The 26811-nt window shown below is 37.4% G+C and overlaps 1 protein-coding gene across 4 annotated transcripts in view; it reads right to left on the minus strand.

Moving 5' to 3' along the window:
* Positions 1–432: 432 nt before the first annotated feature.
* The window catches only part of ASB7 (ankyrin repeat and SOCS box containing 7), a 30650-nt gene continuing 4271 nt past the window's right edge, over positions 433–26811 (minus strand). Inside the window, exons 3-7 of one of the 4 annotated variants that reach the window (XM_037395154.1) lie at positions 25321–25536; positions 24345–24443; positions 20973–21233; positions 13299–13904; positions 433–3117 (exon numbers count right to left, since the gene is read on the minus strand). In XM_037395154.1, the coding sequence (XP_037251051.1) occupies positions 2978–3117; positions 13299–13904; positions 20973–21183 (957 nt within the window). In that variant the 5' untranslated portion in view covers positions 21184–21233; positions 24345–24443; positions 25321–25536 and the 3' untranslated portion in view covers positions 433–2977. Of the gene's footprint in view, positions 3118–4933; positions 5034–13298; positions 13905–20972; positions 21234–24344; positions 24444–25320; positions 25537–26811 lie in introns of all 4 variants that reach the window. The other 3 variants (XM_037395157.1, XM_037395153.1, XM_037395156.1) reach the window with 3 other exon arrangements.

A 26811-nucleotide genomic window follows, 5' to 3' on the forward strand; every position in this document is an offset into this window, starting at 1 on the left:
CTTCTCCTTCCACATTCTAGACCAAATGAAAAAACAAAGTTCAGTTTGTTCTTCAAAGTATTTCAGATAATAAAAAGAGACCAAATTCCCAGTACTGAAATTTGGATAGGATTATTAATGAATAATCACACTTCACTTGCACTCGAGCACATGTATAGCTTAAGATAGTGAAGGGGACTATCAGTAGGTTCAGACACACACATGTGCTGTGGCGCTTTGCAGAATCAAGGTCAGGGAAACCAGCCACAAGAGATGGCTTAGCAATGTAAGACAAGGTGAGGGCTTCCCTCCACCTTGGGGAAGGGAGAGGAGCTAGGATAAAAACTGATTTAAAAGAAAGGCTTTTTACTGGCCTGAAATGTATGTGTGTTCCCTTTAGATGTCAGTTACTTAAAAGAAATAACCAAAAAACAAACCTCAAACAATAAATAATGGAATTACACATTTCTTCATTAAATAGCATTCTTGTTACCAACAAAGTCTTCCATAATTTTCTTCAGTCACAGCAACAGACAGAACAAATAATTTGCCCTTAATATAGATTGCAACTAAAATAGACTCTAGATTACCTTAGAAAATATTACTGTAAAAATTCAGTGGAGAAGGACATTGGTTTAGACCAACTTACAAATGTAGTGAACAATATTTTTTAAAAAAAAAAAAAAAAAAAGCAATTTTAGGGTTCTGATCTCACATCATAAAACTGAAGATTCATGCTTAAAACCTGCGAGTCAATGCTTAACATCTGTCCTGTCTCAGTACTGGAGAGCTTAAAGATTGTAACGGCTGGGGTTTTTTGTTTCGATAGGAGCCGGCAGACACCATCACACACACGAGCTCACACGCACACCCCACCCACGCTCTCAGCTTGTCGCTGCTACAATGCCACCCCCATCACATACAACCTGGAGGAAGCACTCTGTAAAGCTCTGCTGCCTAGAGCTGAGCACCACACGCGCTGTGTGGCGTTAAGGCTGGACGTACTTGCTCGCTCATGCTGCTGAGACACGAACTTTTTGGTCGCTGCTCAAGCAGGCTGGACTTGAACCCATACAAGTTGGAGATAAAAAGGTTCAGCATCCCATTACCAATCTTCTGAGCCATGAATCTCCAAAATCACTTACTGTTTGGAAACCTGATGCAATGCCAGGGACAATAGAGAAAGACAATTCTCCTTGCTTGCCATAATTGCGGAACGTCCATTAGCAGTGATAAGGTTCATGCTCAAGGAACTGCAGTCTAGGGTTATAAGATATTAAAAGAAACTAGCACATTAAATAATATAATATTAAAAGGAACTAGCACATTAAATAATATATCGGCTTCACCTTGCTTTTCATATTTTTAATATTAAATGTTTTGAAAGTGACAGTGTTAAACTTAAAAGCTACCACCGTTCCTTTCATCTCCCCACTTCCATTGGTATAATTGGTACAAAAGCACTCCTGATATTAGAGGCTCTTTTGGAGCCAGTAGGATGGCAAAACAAAAGTAGAGCACGCTGGCAAGAACCTTATGACGACTCTGTAATCTCTTGAAAATAAAGAGAGTGAAACAACTGCACATTTTGGCCCAATTTTTTTTTTGATAGCAAGAACTTTTTCTTTTTATGATAAGAAACAAAACTCTTTCACAAATCTTTTGGATATCTAGTATGAAAAACACATCCAGTAGCCAAATTTCTTTTAGTTGCTGCTTTCAGATTAATTGCAAAATTTAAACTTCCAATATGAATGCGGCTTTTCTTGTTAGTGCACATATAAAATGCATCTTAATAACTTATGTGCACTTCCCACTCTCTAACCTGAAACTGAATTTCAGAGCAATCAACAACAAGAACAAAAAAAACCATCACTGCTTTTTAAACAAAAGGGTTTGACCAATTCCTTTTCTTATTTTTAAGTGGACATGATTTGGCTGAGAACCCGTACATAAAATTTTAACTGAAAGTGAAAAAAAGCAGGTTATACATTCATGAAATTCAGGGAGTAATAACGAACAGCAACTGCTGCATCACTTTGTAATGTCATGTCAACACTACAGCAGGGCAGCAGTTCCTATTCTCACAAATAATGCACCGAGACTAAATGAGGAATAGTGTGCGTAGGGGAATCACACATGAAGGTAAAATACATTAGAAAGATTATTGCACAGGAGGCACTGTATGAGAAACAGAATACATTGGCTTAAAAAAAAAAAAACCAAACACCTCCAGATTTGTTTACTCTTTAGTTAATGTAAAAAAATTCAGCGGCTATGCCTCTTTGTAGTGTACTGCCACTGTTAAAAATAGACTTACAAACAGCCACCCATTATAACAGGGAATGTCAGGAAAGAAGAGGGCCTGAATTTTATGGGCATCCCAACTATAACACTTAGAAGAATAATATGAAAAGAGCCAACGCATAGACCCTCAAATTGAATAGGGTAACTGCATTTTTCTTTAATTTCCAAATCATACTCGTACAGTACCCTACCACACATTGATTATCAACTCTTCCCTTTATCCTGCAAAAACATAGACCCTGGCAGAGACAAGAGTCCCAGCAGATAACAGGGCTCTAGAGGTCTTTCTATCAGTATCCTTTTGCAGGACCAGTGCCTTGATTTCCAAATTTTATTTTCTTGAATAATCGCTCAGCATGCCAATTCAAACCAACCACTTCCCTCGAGAGGCTACCTTCCATCTTCACTGCAAGTCTGCACACTTAATGTGAAAACAAACAAACAAAAAGCCAACAGCAATTTTTAAAATGTAATATTGTATAGAAAGCTTGGACCTTATAAACTTGGACCAAGAAACCAAAAATTAAGACCTTCTAGCGTGTGGTATAAAAAACCCAAGGAAGTGTATACCTGCCTTCTGACTTCACAGAAAAATCAGAATTTGCATAGGATATACTTTGTGCAAGGCAACAAGCCTCTTCAGTATCTGGAATATAACTAATCTTGCTCAGAGTTCTTCTCTTCATGGATATCAGATATCATCAAATTTGTGTTTTAAGTAGTCTTTCATGACCTTGGCAATGGGTAGTTCATCAAGTAGTTTTAGGTTTTGAAGGCCTATACATTGACGGATTTTAATTCGGCATAGATCTTGCAAGTTTCTGGGCTGTCCTGAAAAGACAAAAGGAACACATAAAAGTAAAATGATCACATTTTAAACATACATTAAGAGATCATTTACTCAGTAAAATCACAGGTGTTTACTATTTTCTAAGAGGCAGAGGGAAGGGAACAGTACAACAGAAAAAGGGAAGTCAGTATTTTTCTAATGAACAATTCAATGAATTCAAGGGATGAATCCTAAAAATATTTTTCCATGCACATAATTTTGCTGATGCCAGTGTAAAGTGACATTATCCATGTGAGGATTCCCATGAGGTGGCAACACATGCTTAAGCATTGTAGAACAGCATAACTCCTCCATTTAACTTTTTGTGGGTTTTTTTTTTTTTTTCTTCCTATCCTTGTAACAGCTGGGGGAAAAAAACCCTCAGTCTTGCTTTTCTTCAAACATTAAGACAAAAACTTATGTTCAACTGTAACAGGACTAGGCGTTTCCTTAGAGAGTGAAGCTTTATAAGAGTAATACAAGGATCACGTGGCAGAGTTAGAGGTTGCTTTTTCTTTTCTAATGAAAAGATGAGGCCTTTAGATGCTTTGGATGCAGACACCACCTTGTCAAACAGAAAGAGATGAAAATACAAGTTAACCACTGTCCACAGAGGAAAAGTTTTACTGATATCACACAAACTACAGAATTTCTAGCAAGGATTTTTTCCGAAGTAATCGGTTCCATTTCATTTTTAACAGGAAACTATTCAACCACCTTGAAAAACGGTCCCCCACGCAACATAACGCAAGAAAGGTTAACCTAGCCTTGCCTCTGAACATACCCAGCAGAGGATCCCAAGGAAGAAAGAAAGAGAAAAAGAGCAGAACAACAGACATTGAGAAATCCTGTCCCGATATACCCTGATCACACACAGATCTATGTCTTTAATAGCTGCGAATGGCTTGCCCTTTGTAAATCTGTCTAATGTTTTTTGAACCCATTCATATTTTCAGAACCCAAAACATCCTGTGGCAACAAGTTTCACAATATAATTAGGCGTTGGCTGGAAAACTACAAAGTACTTTTATTTATTTTAGATCTGCTTCCTGATTGCTTTGTTGGGTGCTTACCATTCTTTAAGTCACAAAAAAATAAACCAATCCAAGTAATTGTTCTCATGTCAGTCATGATTTTACATACCTTTATATTAATCTCCATCCTCCACTCACGCTCAGTACCTCTTTCCAAAGCTGAAGATTCTATTTAATAATCTCCCACCATGGGAACCACTCCAAATCTCGGACCAAAGCAGCTGCCTGCCTTTGTGCTTTTTCCTCATTCAGTTACACCTTTTTTAAAAATTATCCCAATAACACACTGAAGCTGGGCTAGTCAGTATCTTGATCATTGACTCAGCTGTGTCATGGCCAAAAAAAAAAAAAAAAAGGAGAGAGAGAGAGAAAAAGAAAAGAGGCTTCCACTGTTATGGCACCCAATGGCTGTCCAAGTCAAAATACTCGGCACCACGAACAATGTAGGTGCTTATGCTGGCATCAAGATAATCTGTTGCCAACAGAGCAACTTACTGCAGTCATTATTATCTGTATAATCTTTAATGGTAAAAGACGGTGCTTGTTTTTGCAAAGAAAGGCATGGCAATTTTATTGAGCTGACTGCTTGACTCAATCGTTTCTTTAAAAAGCAGTTCAAAACAACAAAAGCGACTTTAAATTTCCAATTAGCTGCCTGACATTTCCAGAGCTGCCACCAATTCAGCAGGACATTTTTGAATGAGGAAATGGCTTCCATAGGGGGCTCAACGTGGGCGGGCTTTACAGTGGACAGTAGGATGCTGTCAGCTCACCGGGCACAAACCTGTTCATGGGAGACAGGAGAGTTTTTCTCGCCCAAGCTGGCCCCAGAGCCCGTCCCTTCTTCCACCCTCCTGCTAGTTCAGCAACAAACCTTCTATCAGCTAAATAGACATTGACAGTATGAGTTTATTAGACTTTCCTGGTAAGCACAGAGTAAAGAGATTATGAAACTATTTCCTGTTTTCTACTTTGGGCATTCTGTACATGGTTTCAGTTACCCTTTACAGCAAGTTCCTCCTTTTTTCCCCCTGCGTGGGCTTTTCTATAGAAATGGGCTGACAGACAGGTATACACTGGGATTTATCTTAAGCACCAAAATTATCCGAGGTAAGCTAGCAGAAGTAATGCATGAAAATAGTCTCGGTCTGTTTTTAAAGAAATTAGATTTGAAATTAAAGAACATGAAACTTTGAGTTTCCTTCACAGAAGTTTAAAATACTTTTATTATACTTACCACCACAGTACCTAAACGTCAATTTATTTTTAACTATATCCTTCAGCCATGCTTAGAATACAGATCATTAGTTACTTTGTCCACTGGTGGTTTCTTCTTAGCATTTTATTATTTTTTTTTCAACCTGAAGGAATGAATTTATACAACTCTAACAGCTGAATGCTCAAGCTTCTGGGGAAAAAAAGTTACTTTTGGTAAGAAACCAAGCAGAGGAATCTTTACGGTGATAAAGAAATAGTTCTAATGCTTTAAATGTGAATGTAAGTAAGGTTCAGAAAGGATGCACCTTGTTACCTGCAAATAACAGAGTTAGAGGGCAATAGAGATGTGTATTTTCTGTAGTAGAGTACACAATAATACAGCTATGAGACACTGATTTCTGGTTTCAGAAATGAATGCCTTTTAATTAACATCCTATGGGTTTTTTGAGAACAAAATGGAACAGACAACTTAAAATACCCAGAAGAAATTGGTCATCAGTTAATTCAGAAAGACCCGATAATCAAATATATGACATTTTCCCCTGATAAGCCTAAAAATATTTCCTGAGAATGTGTTAACAATGGACATTTCCAGTGTTAAGCACCAGTTGCTACATCTAGTGGCTGTTAGTGTCTTAGGTCACGCCTCGCAAATTCCAGGGTTATTAATGCATTTGTGATTTATTAGAAACGGTGTCTAGAACACTTACTCATTCTTGGTTGCATCTGAATGAAAGAGAAAAAAAATAAAGGATTACAGACCAATGTCAGTGAACCTTGGTTTGGCAAATGAAAAATGTTATCAGTAATTCAAAGTAGTAAGGCAAGTTCAGTGATGAATAAAGTTCTGCTTAAAAACGATTTGGAAGTAGCAGCTTTGGTTATATCCTGCATCACAAGTTTGGAAAGTTATTTAGGCAAATAAGCAAGAAAGGAAGGGAATTAAAAAATTAAGAAACAAAAAAACCCCACAAACAGAAAAGGTAAGATTGACCTAATTACCATTCTCATGCAAAACAGTGACATAAAACTACTGATCAACATTAAAAAACCCAACACATCCCTGACCCAGCCGCAGAGGGACACCTTGCCGATAGCAGTGCTGCTATGCTGGAGCAGCCGGGTTATTGTCAGGCTGCTACACAACCTCAATTACCGTCAAGGCAGCAAACACCTGCCGCTGTTGTAGAGCTGAAGGTTTGCTAATGTGTTCACCAGAACAAGTTAGATACTTCAGTCGGCTTGTTTTGCACACCTTATAGTGATAATCAAATAAATTAGAAGTATTAATTACAGGAGAGAAAAAAAAAAAAAAAAAGAGATGTGTAGCTCATCTTTTGTCTTGAACAGCTTGTGCTACGTGCTGTCACAGAAAGCAGAAATCCCCACCAAAGCACTTCTGTATAGTTTCCTAAGCATGACAGAAAAGTTACTTCCAAACAGAAGAAATGTAAAACACAGGGTTATAAAATTGAGGAATTGCTTTTTTGATTTTTGTTTCTTTCTAGAGGCAGCAGACTTCAGTGCATATAAAATCTAAACATCTAACTCAGTTCTTCAACTGCTAACAAAGAAAGTTCCTGAGCTTCCGCCTCCTCCTCGAATAATTAATCATTATTTTACTTAAATAATGAAATACACCTTTTAAATTATTATTAATAGATTGACCTTCTTCAGTAAAGCAAGGGGGGCTAAAAAGAGCATGTTTTCACAGCAAGGAATTCCAATTAATCATGAATTTCCACTCAATAGCCCATTCCTTTCCTTTTTGCAGTTTCGAGATATTTCTGCTATTCTATCTGGGAGTTTCCTATCCTAGAAACAGACAAAACTTGCATTTAGGGTTTATTACCTATACAAAAGACTGTAGATCAGCATTACAGCTGCTCCACAACTTACACATTTAGACCTCCGCCTGTTCATTTTTCCTATGCAGCCCATGCTCCCCAAGAAATAAAACGCTAATTCACCGAATAGGTGTATTTGTAAGGATCATTTAGGTGTAGCATTAGACCTAGTACCTCTGACAACACTGATTTTTAGAGACATTCACCCAGTTTCAAACAAAAGTGTTGTAATGGTGAGAAGGGGGAATCCCTACCAGTTTCCTCCTCTGAAGGTACACGGGCCCCCGTGCAAAGCAAAAATCATGAACTGACCTGTTCTGTTACCCAAGAGAAAACTTAGGAGTAACTGAAATGAATATGCTTGTTTGCTACAAGAACTTTCTCTCTGATGTATTGTGCTGCCTACTAAAAAAAAATTAACCAAACCAAAAAACTTTAAAAGCAAACAATCAGTGTCATTGGTTTGAAGTGCATACATAGTTTCTGAAGAAGTTAAAAACCAAAAAAAACAACATCAGTTACATTTCAGAAGCTGCCCACAGTTTTCGCTGCAATATTAATGCATTTCTCTAGAAAAAGAGCTTACAGTGTTACTTCTCAAACTGAGCCTCTGCCTCCCCTGGGAATTGTGAAAGGCTGAAAACAGTAGCAAGAAACCATTCGGTAGTTTCTTTTTAGTGACAAAGGAAACTTAAAAATTAAGAGTTTTGTAAAACATTAATTAAAAAAAAGTTGAAACCAGGCTGATACATGGTTGGCAGCAACTCAGTTCCTCTAGAGTATCAGAATAAGTATTTATATCCAGAGCTAACTATTAAATCCATCCCTTATTTCACAATTGTGAAGGAACTCAGCTACTACCAGCAACAAAATTTAATCACAATTTTGTTGGCTTCAGGGTGTGTGTGTGCGGAAAATTAAACACTGAACTTATCAACTGAAAACTCACATCCACCAGCCGAGAAACTCACTGATGAGGATGCACAAACAGGGTCATGCTGAAAGGATGCCATTACCTAGTAAATGGCTGTTGCTGAGCTGAACGGGAATTCAGCTGTTCATTGCAATAGCAGTAGGTCTAACAGTTTAGTAAATGCGTGGTCTTGCACTCTGTAAAAAAACAGCAGCAGAATAACTAGAGAGGATATCTGGTTTTCCAGCATTCAAAATGCCAGAAAAAGCTAGTTGCAAGAATCTATAGGTCTGATATATTAATATAAGACATGAATTTAGAGAGAAAGAAAATTACAGAGCGTTCACTGAGAAAGTGAACAAACTCCTTGAACCAGTATCTAGCTCAACAGGACAAAAACCAGTTTAAAATTATTTTTAACTGGATATCATACAAGTTAATTTAAAAGTTCTAGTTTAATTTTGTGTTCAGTATACCTCTGTTAGAATACTTGAGCTTGAAGTATGTTCTCATTGCTCTTTGAAAAATAATTCTCCACAATGGGTTTTAGATGTTTATTAAATTTCAGTATATCTGGCACAGAAAATATGTACCAAGGAGGAGTGTACTTTGGACTGAAAATTTATATATAGAAAAGCAGAGTGCCAGTAAAGCTCAATGTTAAATATAACAGGTGTATTTTGCAATGAAATTAAAATTCAAATATGCTTGCATAAGATATTTTTAAAAAAATATTTTGTAACATTTCTATGAATGCAGTCTTACTGAAATTGCTATGGAAATTCAACTAAGAATTTCAATACCATAATATTTATCTATTTTTAGGAGACAGTAAGTGTTCTGAACATAAAGACAGGCTTAAGATGCATTTTTACACTATTTTTACATTATAACAGAGTACAACATAGGTGTGCAAATGGGAGTGGGGGATGGCTGCACCTTACATACCACATATAAAAATATGTATTTAAAAATACTGCTTTTTACATAGGCCTCTTCAAAAAACTCTTCCAAAGTATACAACTGTATATAGCTATACAAAAATTATTCAACTGCTCAATATAAACCATCAACTACACTGAGTCAGTAGCTACATTTTTCAGTATCACACTAGGCAATTCTGAGTTGAGAGTTAAACAATTATTTGAAAGGTACCTTCCCTCTTTCTAGACAAAAAAAAATAATTGGCTATGTCTTTATAATGATATCAAAAACTATACTGTCTTTAACAAACAGGTACCTGCAGTCTGCAGAAAGTAATCGTAATTCAGATTATATTTGTTTATCACTGATCCAGCTAAACTGGAAACCATAAAATAACCCTCTTACCCTAGTTCCCTGCGTAACTCTTGATGAGAAAGCAGAACACATTCATTAGTGCAAGATTGCCAGCAGCACCCAAGGAAGCAAGCAGTCAAAGCAGGCAACTCCAGGAAAGTTCTGCTGTGTTATAACAAACATGAAGATAACCATTTCCTTTGCAATTATCCACATAATAAAATATGTGGAAGTCCACTTAATTCACTATGGCACTTCTGTATTAAGAAAAAGTTTAAACTATACAGAGACTCTTTTCAAAAAGTTCTTCCAGTAAATAATAATAAAAAATCCCAGTGAAATGTTACTTTTATTTAGCAAAGGGATAGAGACAGAGAATGTATAAGGATTTCCTTAATGGGACTTATTGTCTTAAGTTTTTCTGCACATTTACAGTGCTATATGAATCTAACCAAAAACCTATACTCTCTAGTCAAAACCAAATATCTGCCCTTTTGAAAATGAAAAGAAGGAATGCAGATGGAATATTTGTAGTTTAATTCATTCGGTGACCTTTAGATCTTGTTCCAGACCTGAAATTAGTTCTTTGATACCTGTTAACCATACTTGCCATGTTACACTATGGCCACATCCACTTACTCAGCTATTTGCCCCGACACAGACAAGCCATTTGCATAGCCAGTCATAGACGCTTTGTGCTATGTTATCTGAACAGCGATTAAATTAAGTGACAGCTACGGGGAGAGGAAAGGGTTCAAGCTTTTTTTGAATTTCTAGTATCTTAAAGTTTATTTAAACCTTGAAGTATTTTTCCAATACTTGCATTTTTTCCTACCTGCAGCATTCTCTTTGTAAGTTTAATATTGTTAAATCCCATCCAACTTCAGCTTCAACACAGATCATAAATCATTCCATCCAGGACTGTAATTGCACATGTTAATTCTGTAGACATAGACACTATCAAAAAATCCCAGTATGTCTATATGTCTATCTTCAGATACATTACATACATGCATCTCTGAATTCTGCATTAGTGTATTCCAAGATTAACCCACTGACACTCCTGAAGAGGCAGGTTCGGATCTCAAAAACCTGAAGGATTATACTGAAGTGCTCCGAAACAACTCTTTATCAATGATCTCAAGGACTATGAAAAGGAAGGCAATTAATAAAATCATTGAGCAATGATCATCTTCAATATTGTTTTTTTCACAGGGAGGCTTTAATCACTTTTATATTGAAAAAAGGGGGGGGGGGGTGGCAGGGGAGGGAATGAGTGACCATCTAAACACCAAGCCAACGGCAGACTCATGATGAAAGACTTTGTTGCTCCTGACTTCCAGCTTTGTGCTTAAAGACCGAGACACAACCACAGAATAACTTCCTTCCTCTTGGAATTATTTTCGGAGCAAAGGAATCTCTCTACCTGTAACCAGGAAGAATAGCAGACATCCAAGGTCAAAACCCAAACTCAAATATCTTCCTGCAGACTCTCACGGCCAATACCAAGTATTTCTGAGAGCTTGGTTTCTTGCCTATCATTCACAACCAGGGACCTGGGCTAAAGGCTGCAATTAATACTGATTATAATATCCACCAAAACAAAAAGAAAGTCACATACGTTGTCTTCTAAGGAACTGAAACTGTACAAATATGTTTTCTGAGTATAAAAAAAATTGCTACTTACATTTTACATGCAGACTGCTAAATAGTATCCCATTTATATGAAGCATGCAATTGCTTTCACTTGAAGACACCGATCTCTTTGGTAACTTTCATAGTTCACATACATTAATCTTCAAGCTTAAAAATTTACTGCAAAAATTTAAAATCTACTTCAAAAGTAAAAACTAGTTCCTGTTTCACTATCAAATATACTCTTCAAAGCTGCAGATGCATATCTAAAACTTACAGCTACAGATTTCTATATTCAGCACTTAATGTAATGTTCAAATAAACAAACCAGAAATTCCCGTTAAGCCTTAGGACTAAGGCACTGTTAGCAACTACAAGAGATAATTTCAGGACAACCGCTAGAAGTCTAAAAATTTAGTAAATTTTTCTTCTAGTAAATACACATTGCAACAGACTCAGAAGCGAGATTCTTCCCCGAAGTGCTACAGCGTGACATCTCAGCAATTCCCTGTACACAGCCCGATCTAATTGGGAACTCCACTACTAAAATCCCAGCTTGTTTTTTATCCATTTCATCTGCCCTGCACTATGTTATTAAAGTGATTATTCACGAAAACCGTGGAAGACTGTGTTTGGGGAGAGTCTGTTTATAGCTGTTTGTAAACATACAGTCACAGTAATTTTGCTCAGAAACACAAAGCTGAAGTGGTTTTGTCAGCACCACCCCTCCCTGCTTTCCCAGTATCTCCCTCCATCAGCACAAAACTGGATTAGGTCCAGCACTGTTACATCGGCCATAAAATTAAGCTACTTTCTTGTAGCAGAATTTACTTCTTACTTAATGTTAAACCTTTAAGGTATGGAATTTGCAAACTAAAAGTTACAGTACCAGTTTCCAACTTCCTGAATTAGTCTTCAGACACCGAGGCAACACTGAAGCAGTTTAAACCTTTGTGTTTCCAGGTACGTCCCAAGACTGTGAAAAATTGCAAGTCTGGATATTTATCATCTACTAATAACCCTGCTGGTGCTACTATATAGTGAGAGGCTCCCAAAAAGGAAACCAGAAGGAAATGCATTTGAATGAGAAGGGGCAACCAAATTAAAGCAAAATCCTTTAGTTACTTGTATTTCTTATTATCAACTTCCACCTTTCCAAAAATTCTCTTTGGATTTCAGACATGAGCAAAAATACCACAAATCATTAAGACAAAAATGAAATCCCAAATGCTTATTTGTATCAGCTACTGACAACAGATCTCAGCTGATTCACCCCCACACTAAATTTCAATTTCTTTGCAGAGTATATGGTTGCTTAAGTCTCATAAAGAACTACCACATCACCAAAAAAACAATAAAAGGAACTGTAGGGGGAAAAAAACCCCAATATATGAAATACTCCATCCTCTGTAGTGCAAAGATCATCCTAGTTGGATGATAAATTATCAGGCCACCTTAACGTGTTTGAATTAGCAAACCCCTGCTCATTGCTTATCAGCAATGAATAAATGCTTTGGGCAACACTACAGTCATGAAACACTATTATAGCATTCCATATTGATGAGAGAGGAAGAGAAAATCCTCATCAGATCTAGTACACCAAAAACTGATAATCAAAAGTGACCAGAATATTAGGAGCCTAATACTCATTTTAAATACTGGAAGTCATGACAAGTTAAAATCTCTTTCATATTTCAAAGACATCAACAAAATCAAATCAAAGTTACACAGCACATGAAACCCCTTCAAGTTGCACGAATGATCTAAGCTATTTTGTTGTCTGGTGTTGGGGAGAGGAGGAGAGAGAATGTGGGAGAACACAAAGCAGAAAAAGCTCTTTTCTGCCCTAGTCATGGTGCCAGATGAAAAAGCCTGCAACTGCAGAGTATTTGCACGGCAATTAAAAAAGAAAGCAAAAGACACTAACAAACCCTAAACAAACAACAAAACAAAACCCCAAACATTGTATGTGCTAAGGCCATTAATAAAATGAGATTGCACAGTTCATTTTTTTTAAAAAAGGAATGCCTCCCGCAGATATTTAAACAAAACTAATTTAAACAAAATATACTTAACATTAGCACCTTTGCCGAGCAAGAGATTCCCAGTATCACAATCCCTTCACCTTCCCAGAAATTTTCTAGTGCATTTAAATAGCATCAAGGGGCAGAGAGGAAGCATTTTTTTTCTGGGGCTAAATTCAAAGAAGGCTTTTAGAGGACATTGTGTCCTGTGATTAACTTCTCTTACATACATACTTGTCACTTCTTGTAAGAAATCCAGACACGGTCGGCTACTTCCAGAAATACTTATTGAAACAGCCAGTGGGGTCTGTCCTTCATAGTTCCTTGTGTTAGTGTCTGCTCCGTAATTATACAACATTTGTGCACAAAGCACATCATCTCTAAGAGCAGACAAGTGTAAGGGTGTCTGTCCATCTTCCAAGCGACCCAAGTTTGTATCCGCCCCTCTCTGAAGAAACATTCGGCAGTAAGAGTGATTGCTTTTGATCACAGCGTATCGTAACAGGAAACCATTTTGAATGTCGATGTTGGCATTGTGATCCAGAAGGATTTTCACACAGCTTGACCTCTCTCGGATAATGGCCAGCTGAAGTGGTGTAGTACCTTTATCACTGAGCGGATCAACCTCAGCCTTGAACTCCAACAGGAGTCTGACAAATGAGTCTCTGCCATAGTGGGCTGCTACATGGAGGGGAGTCCAACCATCGTTGCTCTTTGCATTAATAATGTCACTTCTATATTCAGATTCCAACATCAAGCGTGCAATCCTCGCTCGGCCATGCATGGCTGCATAATGCAGAGCAGTGAAGCCTCCAATTAAGTCCTTAACTGTGGGATCAGCTGAAGTTAAAATAAAATTAAAAAATAATTAGAGGGCATTACAGTAATCCAGCGCTGGCTGTAAAAAAAAATAATCAAATGGTTGAACGTTAGTCTTTTCAGGCATAGCGTGACAGGATTTTTTGTACTTCAAACTAATTCTTGCTTTCATGAACACACTATTTTTAAGAAAAAGTTAAATTATATTTAAGAAAGTGTTACACAAAAAAAGACCTTTTCTTTCACATACATATGTTTCCATTTGACAGATAGTTTTCCACATCTTCCTCGCACTCTTAGGCTAATTACTCAAATCTCTCTGTCCACCCAGTATTCCTCCAGCTCTACAATATTACATTTCTTTCTCAATGTTCAACTTTTTTATTTTCCCTTGTGTTGCACTTCTTGGTCTTAAAAAGAAGCATGTGTAGAAACATCTGCTGTCCCAAATTGCGGATGTTTTGTGGTCTGGCAGCATTGTATTGTTTTTAGGGTGTAATACTGTATTAGGTAAAATGTTTCTCTGTGGTCTGCAGGATTTCCAAAGCATGTAGGATATATGTTATTTTAGATTATCTTGATAAAGTCTGTTTTTATAGATGATGAATCTGTTCTGAGTTTATAGTTTTACAAAAATTTAAGGTTTTACAAGAATGTAAGCATCCACTTATGGAAGGAGTCAGGAAAAATGTTAGTGCAGAATACAAGCGATTACACAGCCATTTTTTTTTCCTCCCCAACACAGCACAAAAATTCAATCTGATTAAAAATTAAAATAAGCAAATCAATTTACTTAATTTCCTCAGGACACCCAAACTTGTAACACCAGTGACTACTCCCATGTACCAATTTAATTGCTAAAGGAAAAGTGCCTGTCTCATTACCACTTCTCAGCTAGAGAACAAGCTGGGCTGCGAGGTTTCTCCTTCTACCATCTGTAGGTGCTGCCCATCGGATGCCAAGAGGTACAAACTAAAGTTTGGAAGCTTAAAGCACCTTCCTAACCTAAGTCTCTTCACTGGTAAACAGAGATACTATCTGCACACAAGATACTAGCCTTAAGCTGACGTGTTTTCAATACTCCCGTCTATCTATGGAAACAACGGCTGAGGTCTGCCCTTCACAGTTGCTCGTGGTGTTGTCTGCTCTGTAATCATACAACATTTGCGCACAAAGCACATCATCGCTAAGAGCAGACAAGCATACGGGTGTCTTCCCACCTTCCATAACCTTGACAGCCCTGTCCTTGTATCCTGGCACATTGAATTCTTTGTAATTTCCTCATCTTCCATACCACATTTACAAGGAAAGTAGCAGTGGTCTAGAAGGGGGTGGGTGTGGAAGAGCAGGACATTGTGACCACTCATGTTTAAAACAAGCTTGGCTGAAGGCTATGAACACCCAATGCTCACACACATCGCTCAAGAGGAGCACTTGCTCTCCTGCACCACATGGAGAGGTCAGAGTTTTCTGCACGGTTGCCATCACACTCAAATATGACAGAGGGAGAGGGTGGAAAATGCCATTTTGCATCTCAAAATTTAGACCTGCTGCAAGTTAAGTTCACAATGCAATACAAATTTTAAGCTAGTTTAGCCTGAACGCACAAAGGTGCTAACACAAAACAGGAATAAACTTCCCAGTATGGACCTACTGTGACCATATTTAGCTAACACACTAATAGATGTCATACCAAAACAAAAGGACCGGCAAGAAAGAATGCAGAAGTATAGAATACAGCTGCAAAGGTGATCCAGCAACTTCAAGGATTTTTTTTAAAATGTAAAGTGAAGACTGAGGGGAAGAAAGCAAAACAAACAAATCCACCATACAAACTAATGCAGCCTGACAACGCAGCAAAATAAAATGTGAGAACTGCCTCTAGTGTATAGAATAGGAACGCAGAAATAATGAGCGAAAGATTAAGGAAAATTTAGTCCCTTAGTAGAGACAGCCTTCCTAGTCTTCTGTGAAAAGCAGAAGTTTCAGTGCTCGGTAAAGTTATACTAACCTGAGTTAAAGTAATTGATGAAGCACCCACAGGTTGACAGAAAAATGAAGTCAGTGACTGAGTAGGTGGTTCCTAACCTGCACTGTGATCATGTCCAAAATACAGCAAAGAATCAGTACAACCCACAAAGTCATTAAAGACAAAGATACTATTTCAAAGTGATGGTTGCTGCTCCCAGGGTCTCTTTCTTTGCACTGCTCTGTCTATTCTAGATTATCTCCTGGCTGGTGATAAATAGAGTGAGCAGCATAAGCATGAGAATTAAGATGTAGAGGGACGATACATTCTGGGAGGCATGATTAGGGGAGAAAGATGGGCATAATGGAAAGAAGAAAGCAGCAATCACTGCCATTTTCCACCAAAAAAAGAAAAGGTAAAAAAAAAAAAAAAAAATTCAAGTTATGCCTTCTCTCTTCCATGCTGCACAGGGCATGCAAGTCAATCATTTCTACCCCCATCTGAAGTGCAGGATACTGCTGCTAGCCTGTTTAATTTATTTATGCAAAGTCCAAATTCAATCAGATATGCCCCAACTTCTGTGTGTGCACATATACATATTTTTACATGAATTGCTGCAATGCAAACCCAACAATTTACTTGCAACATAAGGGTGTCCTTTGCCTACAATTTTAAGTACCTTTCCATGCCCTCCTTACTCCCAAAATTTCATTGCTTGCGACTGCTAAAATGAACCAAAAAAATTACTAAGTCATATAAGAGAAGCGTCTCAATAAGAATAGAAAAAAAGCCTCTCAACTGGATAACCAAGCAACACAAACAACTAACCTTCCAAAAGTAAACGCGGTAACGAAATCTCATGGCAAAAATATTGTAATTCTCGTTAAGATGATGGCCTTCTAGTGAGCTAATAGTACCAGCATTGCCCTTGATTAAGGAAACTATTTTAACAAGAGCAAAACGTCGGTTGCTATTCAGTCAATGTTTTGCTGCCATCTCCTGGAAATCTTCTCAACTTCACAAGGGCTTTTAGCAGAAGTTGGACCTGCATTATGTTGCGTACAATTTCCATCCGTTCACTACCTGTTAGGAAAAGTAGCACTACAAAGCTGATGTTGTCTTAAGAACACGGACTACCGTGAGGGGTTTTTGTTTGTTTTTTTAAAAGGCTTCAGTATTGGTATCATGCTGTAAAGTAACTCTCCCCTGCAACACAAAAGTTAGAAATGAATTGGGAATGATTCTCAGTTTACCTTCAAAAACAGAAAAGTACCTGGTACAAGCATATTTAACTAGGAAGGGATGAAGCCAGCACTTGCCAGCATTTCTTTATTTTGCCTCCATCCTGATTGTCAAACGAATATTTCTTTTCAGGCTTCCCATTGATTTGGGGAGTGCAGAACTTCGAAACATGAGCAGCTGCATTTGGTCACTTCTAATGTTCTTAAATATAAGGCATAATACAACAGTATAAACCTTGAACTACTTATCAAGGGTACCAAATTACTGCAATCAAGCTCACTTGAGATTGAAAATTTGCAACACTGAATATTTGTTTTAGTCTATTTCATGTTAAAAGTTGGGCACCTAAGCTAGTCATTTAAACTCTACTGTTAATGAAATTATTTTCTAATACTGTAATCTAAAGGCTATATAGATTCCTAAGAGTCAAATATTTTAGAGTTTCAATTTACAGCTCAGTGGGACAGTTTCCCTTCTTTCTTGATACCTTCATTAGATCAGCATCACAACCTAGTTTGGGAAGCCAGGAAAGCAATGCTTCTGGCTTCAAAAAGGACTTCTGTTATTTCAAGCTTAATTCCCCCAACTAGGGTTTCATTCTGACCACACAGTTTAGAAACAGGGCTACATAGAGCTTCTCTTTTAAGTTTTCTAGGACAACATTGATACAAAAGACCTCCAGGAAAGCATTACTGTTCAGACACAGAAACACTGTATGAGCTAGCTGAGGGGTATGAACATTTGGCATTCTCTATAGTTTCTCCCAGATTCTGCATGACCGTACTAAAATATAGATACCTTGCAGTCAAGACTAAAAATAAAAAATATATCTGTTTGGCTACTTCTTTCTGTTACCCTTCAATTTCTAGGAGCTTTAGTGAATCATTTCTTTACTTCAATACGAGTAAACAGAAACTGTCCTGCTCAATTATTATTGAGAAGATATCACCAAGGGGCAGCTAACAACTACACACTTTCGAGACTTTAGTTCGTTGTAACGTTAACAGTGGCAGTTGGGGATTAATAAAATAGTTCTTGTCCAGGGTTGGATTGTCTGTCTCAATATGTAATTTTGAAAATAAATTTTAAAAAAAGAAGTACACTAAAGGGGGAAAAAGGGTTTGTCGTGCAAAAATCCAGGATTACTGAGAACTACACTCCTTATTTTTGTGTTGCTTTCCTGTCCAGCTTTGTGAGTCTAGATTGTTTCTACGGAAAGAGCTGGCTTCAAAAATCTGCCCTTTATTAAAGTGAGGCAAATACACTAAGAAACTCAAATTCACTATTTTTCATGAAAACTAATTCATGATCCTGCTTAACTTTCCTCATTTCATCACTTGCTAAAGTGTATTTATCATCTGACCTATTACCTCTGTATCTAGTTGGTATTTCTGCTGGTTTCATCCTTTAGTCTGGACTGGGTTTTATGCATTTTCCCCATCTATCTGTGTCTCCTTGCTCAGCAGATAATAAAAAGCTTCCTCCTCTTCCACCACCTCCACTGAAATCAGCCAATCTGCATGCACAATGCTGTCCTCTGGCTCTTTTCTTTGCTGGTGAGCAATGACGGAAGAGAAGAAAAAACAGAAAAGCAGGAGGTGGCCAGGTCATGACTCCCATAAGAAGCTACCTTTTATTTCCAGGTCAGTGACCAGATTCCTTCTCAGCCTTTATTAGCCAAACTCCCATCTCCATCCCACTATCATGCAAGACTACATCAGCAGTCTCTCAGCATCGCAGATCTGAGGCTCAGCACTACCCTCAGCAACAGCCCAGCGTTGTTTTCTCATTCCTGTGCTAAGAAAATACTTCCAGTTCTGCTCAGCTTCATCATCCCTCTAGACAACTATCACCAGTTTCCCCTTCTTTCCCACTCTCAGTTCCCGCTTTCCTCCAGAACTCCATCTGCTCCCTCTCACTATCTTCTTTATTACTAACATACATGGTCAGTTCAATACCCTGTTTACCATAAGATTCGCACCAGAAAATTACTTTTTCCTTCACCCCAATATCATTTTGGTCCACAGGGATTAAGCGCCAACATCAAAATAATCCACTTCTTGAGAAAGGTGGAGACTATATGAGGAAAGGTAGACACAAACCTCTCACTAATGATGCAGGCATGATTAACTCTGCTTTTAAGCGTCAGCTCATTCACTCCTTAATAGCTCATTTGTGACATTATTATGTCTTAAATACTCATTATCTTTTATGCCTCTGTTTGGAGGTAAAACAAGGCAAGGCACAAAACAGCACCAATTTTCTGAAGTGAGGCTCAGCTACAGGAAAGCTGCCATAGATGACTAACCCTCACACTATTTGTTACTCAACTTTCTAGTCCTGGTGATTAAACACTATACTGCTTCCAGAACAAGGGTGTTTCATTACAGGCAGTTTTCATGAGGCACCAGATTCAGCTGGTACATCATATAGGAAATAACAAAAATAAAACCAAAACACTGCATCAGCAGCTAATATCAAAACCTATACAACAAAAATACTCAGGAATACAGAAGGGTTTGTTGGTGGGGTTTTTTCAGATCATCTTCAAGTTTACAGAGATAAAACCAATGCATTTTGAGACCTCAAATTTTTGAATTACCAAACTGAAGGCTTGAGATTACCCACATAAAATTCTACTTCTCAAATGTAATGTAAGTTATTTGTTAGTGCAGTTTACTAGCTCCCCTCCCCCCCCCCCCCCCCTTTCAATAAGGACATGAGGGCTTGCTAATATTGTATGGTTAGATTTTTTTTTTTGTAATTGCTAAATTCTAACTGTATGCTGTATGGTTAGAATCTGTAGTAGGTAAATCAATGGTGTATTTCACTACTGCGCTTAAGAACTATGTCACTAATTGTACAAATACCACAGCCTATTAATGCCATCAAATTATATGGGTGATCCATATATCTGACTAATACTGTGACACACATAAGGGATCCATACAGCCTCAGATATCTAAAGCATCAAAAAGATAATTTCACTTTCCTTAGGTGTCCTGGTTTCGGCTGAAAACATTAGTTCATTCATTTGATAAGAACAGCACTAGAATAGAGGATGCTGTTCTTTAAGGGCACTAATCAGAATGCGGAGAACATCTAGAATTTTTATTTTGTCTTTCCATTGTAAAACTACCCATTTCTAAACCTTTAGGTGTCCTTGAAAGAAGATACAGCAAAAAGAAATCCTGACTGCACCATTTGAGGGGTAATCTTCATCACTCAAGCAAATACATCACAAACCAACAAAACTCAATCAGCTCTTGAAATAAAGCTTCACTACGGACCGATGCAGGAGAGGTGTAAACTCAGCACTGAACTAGCTGACACCGAAGTCTTTGCACAAAGAGTAATGTTATCACAAAGTTCAGTGGACTCTATTAAAGCCTATACAGAAACTTAGCCTTTAACGCAACTTGTTAACTTGCTTGAGAATTATGAAACAAACTTCCCCAAGATTACAGTTCAAGGACCTGCCTTCCTCTAATAATACCCCTTAAGAGAGGAGAAAAGTCTACAGTGAGTGCATTGAATTTTATAAAGAGTCCTTCTGCCCTGTTTTCATAATGCTTATTCATTCTCTTTTGACAATTCCTAGACAATTCTGAGGGGGGGGAAAAAAAGGAAAAAAAAAAAAGAAAAAAAGTAGTACAGTATTAAGGTATAAAGCTAATCTGTTACCTCATTCACAGAGTATACATCAGAAGTAAATAGAGATGAAGTGCTACTCTAAAGAGTAAAAAAATAATAAAAAAGAAAAGAAAAAAGAAACCCAGAAGTAGTCTGATACCTAATGAGTGCTGGAAAGCCCTACAATGGAAATTGGGATAGAAAGCCAAGATGGGTATCAAGATTTTTCTCTCTAGGCAACTCACCTCCATGTTCAAGAAAAACACGGACACATCTCTCTTTCCCTCTTGCTGCAGAGAAATGAAGCAAGGTCCAGCCATTGGCATCTCGACCATTTGGAGAATATCCTTGCTCCAGCATCTTGCGTACGGTGTGAACATCGCCAGCAGCAACTGCAGCCTGAATCTGCAACTCTTCCTGTAGTTCAGGGTTTCTCCGACAGTGATGGTGTAACATCCTAGCTGAATCTGGCTTTTACAGAAGCGTCATGAGGTCACACTAGTCACCTTGAATCAATATAAAGCTTGAATAAATTAGGATTGGGACAGGAAAGAGATATCTGGAAAAAAGATCAGCACTAACGAAAAGCTAAGATTTATTCGCTATATGCAGAGCAAAGTTGTCTTATACAGAGGATAAAACCCAATCTCACTGTTGCTAGCAAAATCATACGATATGGTTCACATCATTGATCTGCAAGAGGAAAGGGCATTTCCACATTATAAATAGCAAACATCTTCCTCAGAAATTACAGCAAACAACAGCCCACAGTCAAAGCACCTGACCAATAAGCAAAACGAAATATCTCTGGAACCCAACATCTCTGGAATCACAACACTGTTCATACCACTAACTCCAAAGATACTGTTTAAATAGATGTTGTAAGCTGTTGCATGAAACAACATTGCTAGAGCAAGTGAACTATGTTTTTATTCTTTTGGGTTTTTTTCTAGAAACGTATCACCTCTAAGCTTCAGTGAAAACACTGTCATCTTACCAATATAATCTTTTCTTGTGCCCTACGGTACGTGAATATTAGTAAGACTAATGGTTAAACTGAAAATTAAATTTTCTTTTTCCTTTCTCTCCCCCCCCTTCTTTTTTTTAAAATGAGTCAACTGTCTGTATTTTGGCTTGTGGACTTCATTAGTACATGCAGGCTGCAAAGAACCTCTACATTCCAAAAATTAAACACAAAGATGATAATATAAAAGACCTGAAAACACGTAAGTACAGTTAATATAGCTATGTCAAACGCTATGAAAACATATACCAGAACAATTAGATTTATAATTGCCTTGATACAGCATGTGAGAGCGCTAGACCAAAAAAGCATACACTGGGATAGAAAGAAGTGCTCTATGCCATGCTCTGTTTGAAAAGTATTCATCTGTAGTTCTACTTGCTACCCAGCTGGGGACAAGAAAAAAAAAAACAACACAAAACCCACAGGTATTTAGGGATTCTTCCACAGTATAAAAAGTCTGTTAAGTGTTTACATTTTCACATACATTGTGTATCATATCCCATTAACAGATATTCCTACAATGGAAAGGAATATCAAAAGAAAGAGAATAAAAGAAGGACATGAGAAGGGTAATGATGAACAATAGGAGTCTCAGAAAATAGTCAAAAACTGTTGCAATGGATATTAACTAGAAGATAAAAAAAAGAGAAAGAAAAATGTATTTTAACTCCTGTAAAGTTAATCAAGATTAAAATGCAAGGAAAAGTTCTAAAGACAAAAATTAATTTTAAGCAAAACTTAATTTACAGCAACCCTGTTTTATTAGGATGTCAACCCCACATCATCACCTAAACCTTCTTTTACGTAAATATCATAAGAATTTCCAGATCCTTATGATTCATAGGTCATTCAAAAGACACCGCAATCAACTCCCCATATCCCGCTGGGTACTTGTTTTCCTGTGATCCAGATATACACACAGACAAGAGAAAAGTGAAAACATCAATCACTGCCATCTTTCCAGATAAAGGCATACCTATCTATTTACTCTTCTATAACCTAGTTGCACCCATTGCAAAAAAAGTTATTTATCTGCTTCTTGGAGAGATATAAAGTCATAATTAACAGGTGGCTACAATGACCCTACTTACATTGCAAATATGGAAATTAACACACAGCAAATGCCTGTCTGACATTTGTAAATGCCTCAATTTACCATGTATGGCAACAATCACTATTTCAACATAGGGTTACCAAAAATGACTTTTTAGCTCAATAGTTTATACATGACTTGGGTACAGGCTTTGTTTTGGTTTATAGTACGACCCTGGAAGAAAAGGCGATTTACAAACTGGCAACTGCTAACTCAATAGTTCAGCTTTTGCAGCATATTCCAAAAATCAAACTCGGTTAATCTGATGACAATGGAAGTATTTCTGTGGACTCTAATGAGCTTTTGGTAAGCTCTTTTCTAAATTCCAATTAGCACTTCAGAACATGCTCACCTATAAGACAGTGAGCTTGACTTCATTCTGGATCACACCACTAACAGGACTATTAATGGAATTCCAACTACAAGAACTTTCTTTGGATTTACAAGTAAAAGCTGTAGAATTGAACTGATAAAAAGTATGAGTTCAGGGGGAGAACCTTACAAAAAAAAAAAAATCAGTTTGTCTCTTTAGCCCTACTTTCCAAATGTGTAAAAAACCAAGACATGAAAACTTTTTCCTCAAACTGAGCATATCTGATCAAAAGTTAAGAAACTTTCTACTGCCATTTTTACAGTCCCTTCTTGTAAAGGACTAATACTTGCAAGATCTCATGTGATCCTGAAAATTAAGGTCAAACTAGTTGCTCAAAATCTGCAGAAAGAGATAGGATGTCTAAATAGATGAAGCAAAAAGGGATTTCTCGATTTAAGGGACCAGCAGCATTCCCCCTGCAACTATCTATGAAGACAGTTGGTTAAGAAAAAGCAAAGCTCTTTATATCACACTTCTCAGCTGGTGGGTATATTTGTAATGCAGCATTATAAAAAGTTGGCACTGGCCCCATATGTTGCATGTGACTAGCAAAGCTTATTCAAATAAGCCAGTACTAAAGTACATAAATACTAAAACATACAAAGCAGAAGACAAAGTCAGGCTCCTTTTATCACTTGTGCAGTTTCTGTAAATATCTACTCTTCTATCTCACCCCTATGGCAAGCAATGAAATTCATATTACAATAATACTTAACTGTAACATTAAAGGTTTCAGGATAGTTCTAGGTACACACCAGCTCTGAAAATATTTTCACTTCTGCTCCATAGATCATTTAAAACTCCTGTTTGCAAATCCCCATTTACAGCATCAATCTTTGGAGAAGGAAAGGAGGACTACTGGAAGTCGTTAGCCATTTTGCATTTAATATTTAATGTTTTGCAACTCTAATCAATCTCATTCAGAACACAGTATGCATTTGGATTGCTACATATTGGCTTTCTCCATGCAAGTAAAAAGATGAAACGAAGCAGGGGGCAGGGGAATACATCTATACATTCTTGGTTATAATGATTGTATAGTGCCATGAAAATGGAGGATAACAACAACTACTTAATTGATTTTGCAAGTACAACAGGATAAGTTCAATGTGTTCCTGAATTACCTTATGAGAGGTTGTTACTCTTTGATGGATGTCCCACTCTTCATTGTCTTCACTATTCATAATCTTGTGTGCCCATATGTGTCAAACAACCTGCTACCCCTTAAAAAAAATGATATTCCTTATTAGTTGCAAAGAGTAAAAGCAAGGTGTTTGCTTACTTTTACTTTGTACCTGTGCTAGAACGCTACATTTTAATGCAGTTATGCCAGAAAAGGCCCTGAAGTGTGTTTTCTTTCATTAATCCAACAGTCCTCCAGAGGCTGAGGTGGGGAGAGTTTGCTTCTGCCAGATCAGGAAAAGGCTACAGAGGGTATTTTATGGAAGACGAGAGAAACAAGAGATGTGCTTCCTCTCTGGAGTAAACCCTGAAGAAATGGTCTAAGCTTTTCTCTAAGGATTACATTTATCTACTCCTGCCATGGAACAAGAATGGATGCAAAGGTTACACAGTAGCTATTTCTGCCTGACTGCTCAACATCACTCTGTGGGAGTGAGATACCAGGAAAAACCTTCAGGATCCATTTAGTTCCTCCCAACTCATTTTTGTGGGTTTTAGTTGTTTGGTTGGGTTTTGGGGTTTTTTTTCCTGATTTGTTGTTGTTGGTGGTGGGTTTGGCTTTGGTCATTTTGGGGGGTTTTTTGTTGGCTTTGTGTTTTGTTTTGGTGGGTTTTGTTTGGTTGTTTTTATTTTTACATCTCCATCCCATCTGCGCTTCCCTATCTAAAGGATAAAACCTGACAACATAGAGCATTGACTTCTATGTCCTTCAACTGGACTTCTAGCACCACCAGATAGTCATCTCTCCTTCACATGACAGATTCAGGCTAACACATGCTGCGTTTCACAATCAGATACAGATACCTTCACAATACAACCAATACTACCACCACCTCAAAAATCTTCAGCCTTTTCTGCACATATAAAAACTCTCTTTTTTAATATCGAAGTTTACTGAATGCCAGTTACAATCCCTACCCAGTTTCCTCCTCCAGACTTGCCCTCCTTATCCTCCTTCCTTGTCATCTGCAGTTAACAGGATCAGTCCCAATGACAGACCATTTCTCACAGCACTGTTGAGAGCCGTTGAGAGCATCCATGTTATTTCATCAATCCTTTGTACACCTCTATCTGACCTTTTGTTCACTTTGGCTGCAAGCTTCTCATGACAGGACCCCTTATCACGTGTGAGCACTGCAATAATATAATAAGTAATAAAAACATTAAATACTTCATTGTATAGCAGATCACACAAAACCAACTGTGACCTGTTTCTTCTGCAAATGAGTTGCACCAGAACAATTCTATGAACTGTGCAGCTTTTAGCTTAAGTTAAAATTTCCGTCACTTTATGCAATATAAAATGTTGCTTTCCCAACGATAGCTCAGAAGAGGAGGATGAAAAAAGCTCTCTTCATCCCTCTTATGCACATTTTCCAAGAGCTTTGCTTCCCAAGATAAAACATACAAGGTCTGCAGATATGCTCACAGCCCTGCACAAAACTGCACTGCCATGACCTAATTTGATCACATTTCTAGCCTTGTTTTTTTGCATAGACGATCAGTCGCTGGTTCACCTTTTTTTTTTTCTTTAATTTTTGCATGATTTTCACTTTAAAACCCACACATTTTTTATTAGCTGATGCAAATTAGAAATGCACTGACTTCACAGACTACAGACAAGGTAACAGATTGCTCCACTAAAAAAGTAACAAGCTTTTTCCCCCCAAAGGAAAATTAGCTGCATATGGCAAGAGTAAGATCTGCAACTTTAATAAAAAGAAGTCTTATTTAGTGAAAGTAAAGCTCACTTACTCAATGACTTAAAGTTTGCTTAAAATAATAATAATTATAGTAAAGTAGCACACTAAAAAAATAGCAAACATTATCTATTGATAATGTCTCATGTTGTCAAAGAGATCTCAGACTTTTCTACATCAGTGTGTCACTTCACTAAAGTCACTGCAAACATCATGTGGAAAATTAATTCCGACATACGTATATACTCACATTAAAGAAAGTTCAAGGTTGGTACTAAGAGCAAGACCTTATAATACAGTATTTTGCTTATTGAGATGAAGTAATAGATAGACCCGATTCCTAAGCCCCAAGTCTATACATCCAAGAGCACAATAAGGACCATATTTATTGATGTTAGCCTAACTCTATACAAAAAGGAAAGCGTACCATTACACATGACATTTAATATCTAGTATAGACCTGATCAGTGTAGGTCCTAGATGTCTGTGGTTGAAGTATTCCAAGACATTTAAAGCAAATAAACAAGAAAAAAGAAACCCTGTAGAAAAGGATAATCACATAAGCATTCATTATTCTCACAACCCACTTCTCCCACCCATTTCAAAACTCAAACAAGCTAAATGTGTTCTCATTCAAATGGCATTTTAAAAATGGTCAATATGTGTTTGACAAAGAAACTGTGACTATGATCTTCATATGTCGCTTAGT

This window comes from Falco rusticolus, chromosome 7 (genome assembly GCF_015220075.1).
Source record: "Falco rusticolus isolate bFalRus1 chromosome 7, bFalRus1.pri, whole genome shotgun sequence".
NCBI lineage: Eukaryota > Metazoa > Chordata > Aves > Falconiformes > Falconidae > Falco > Falco rusticolus.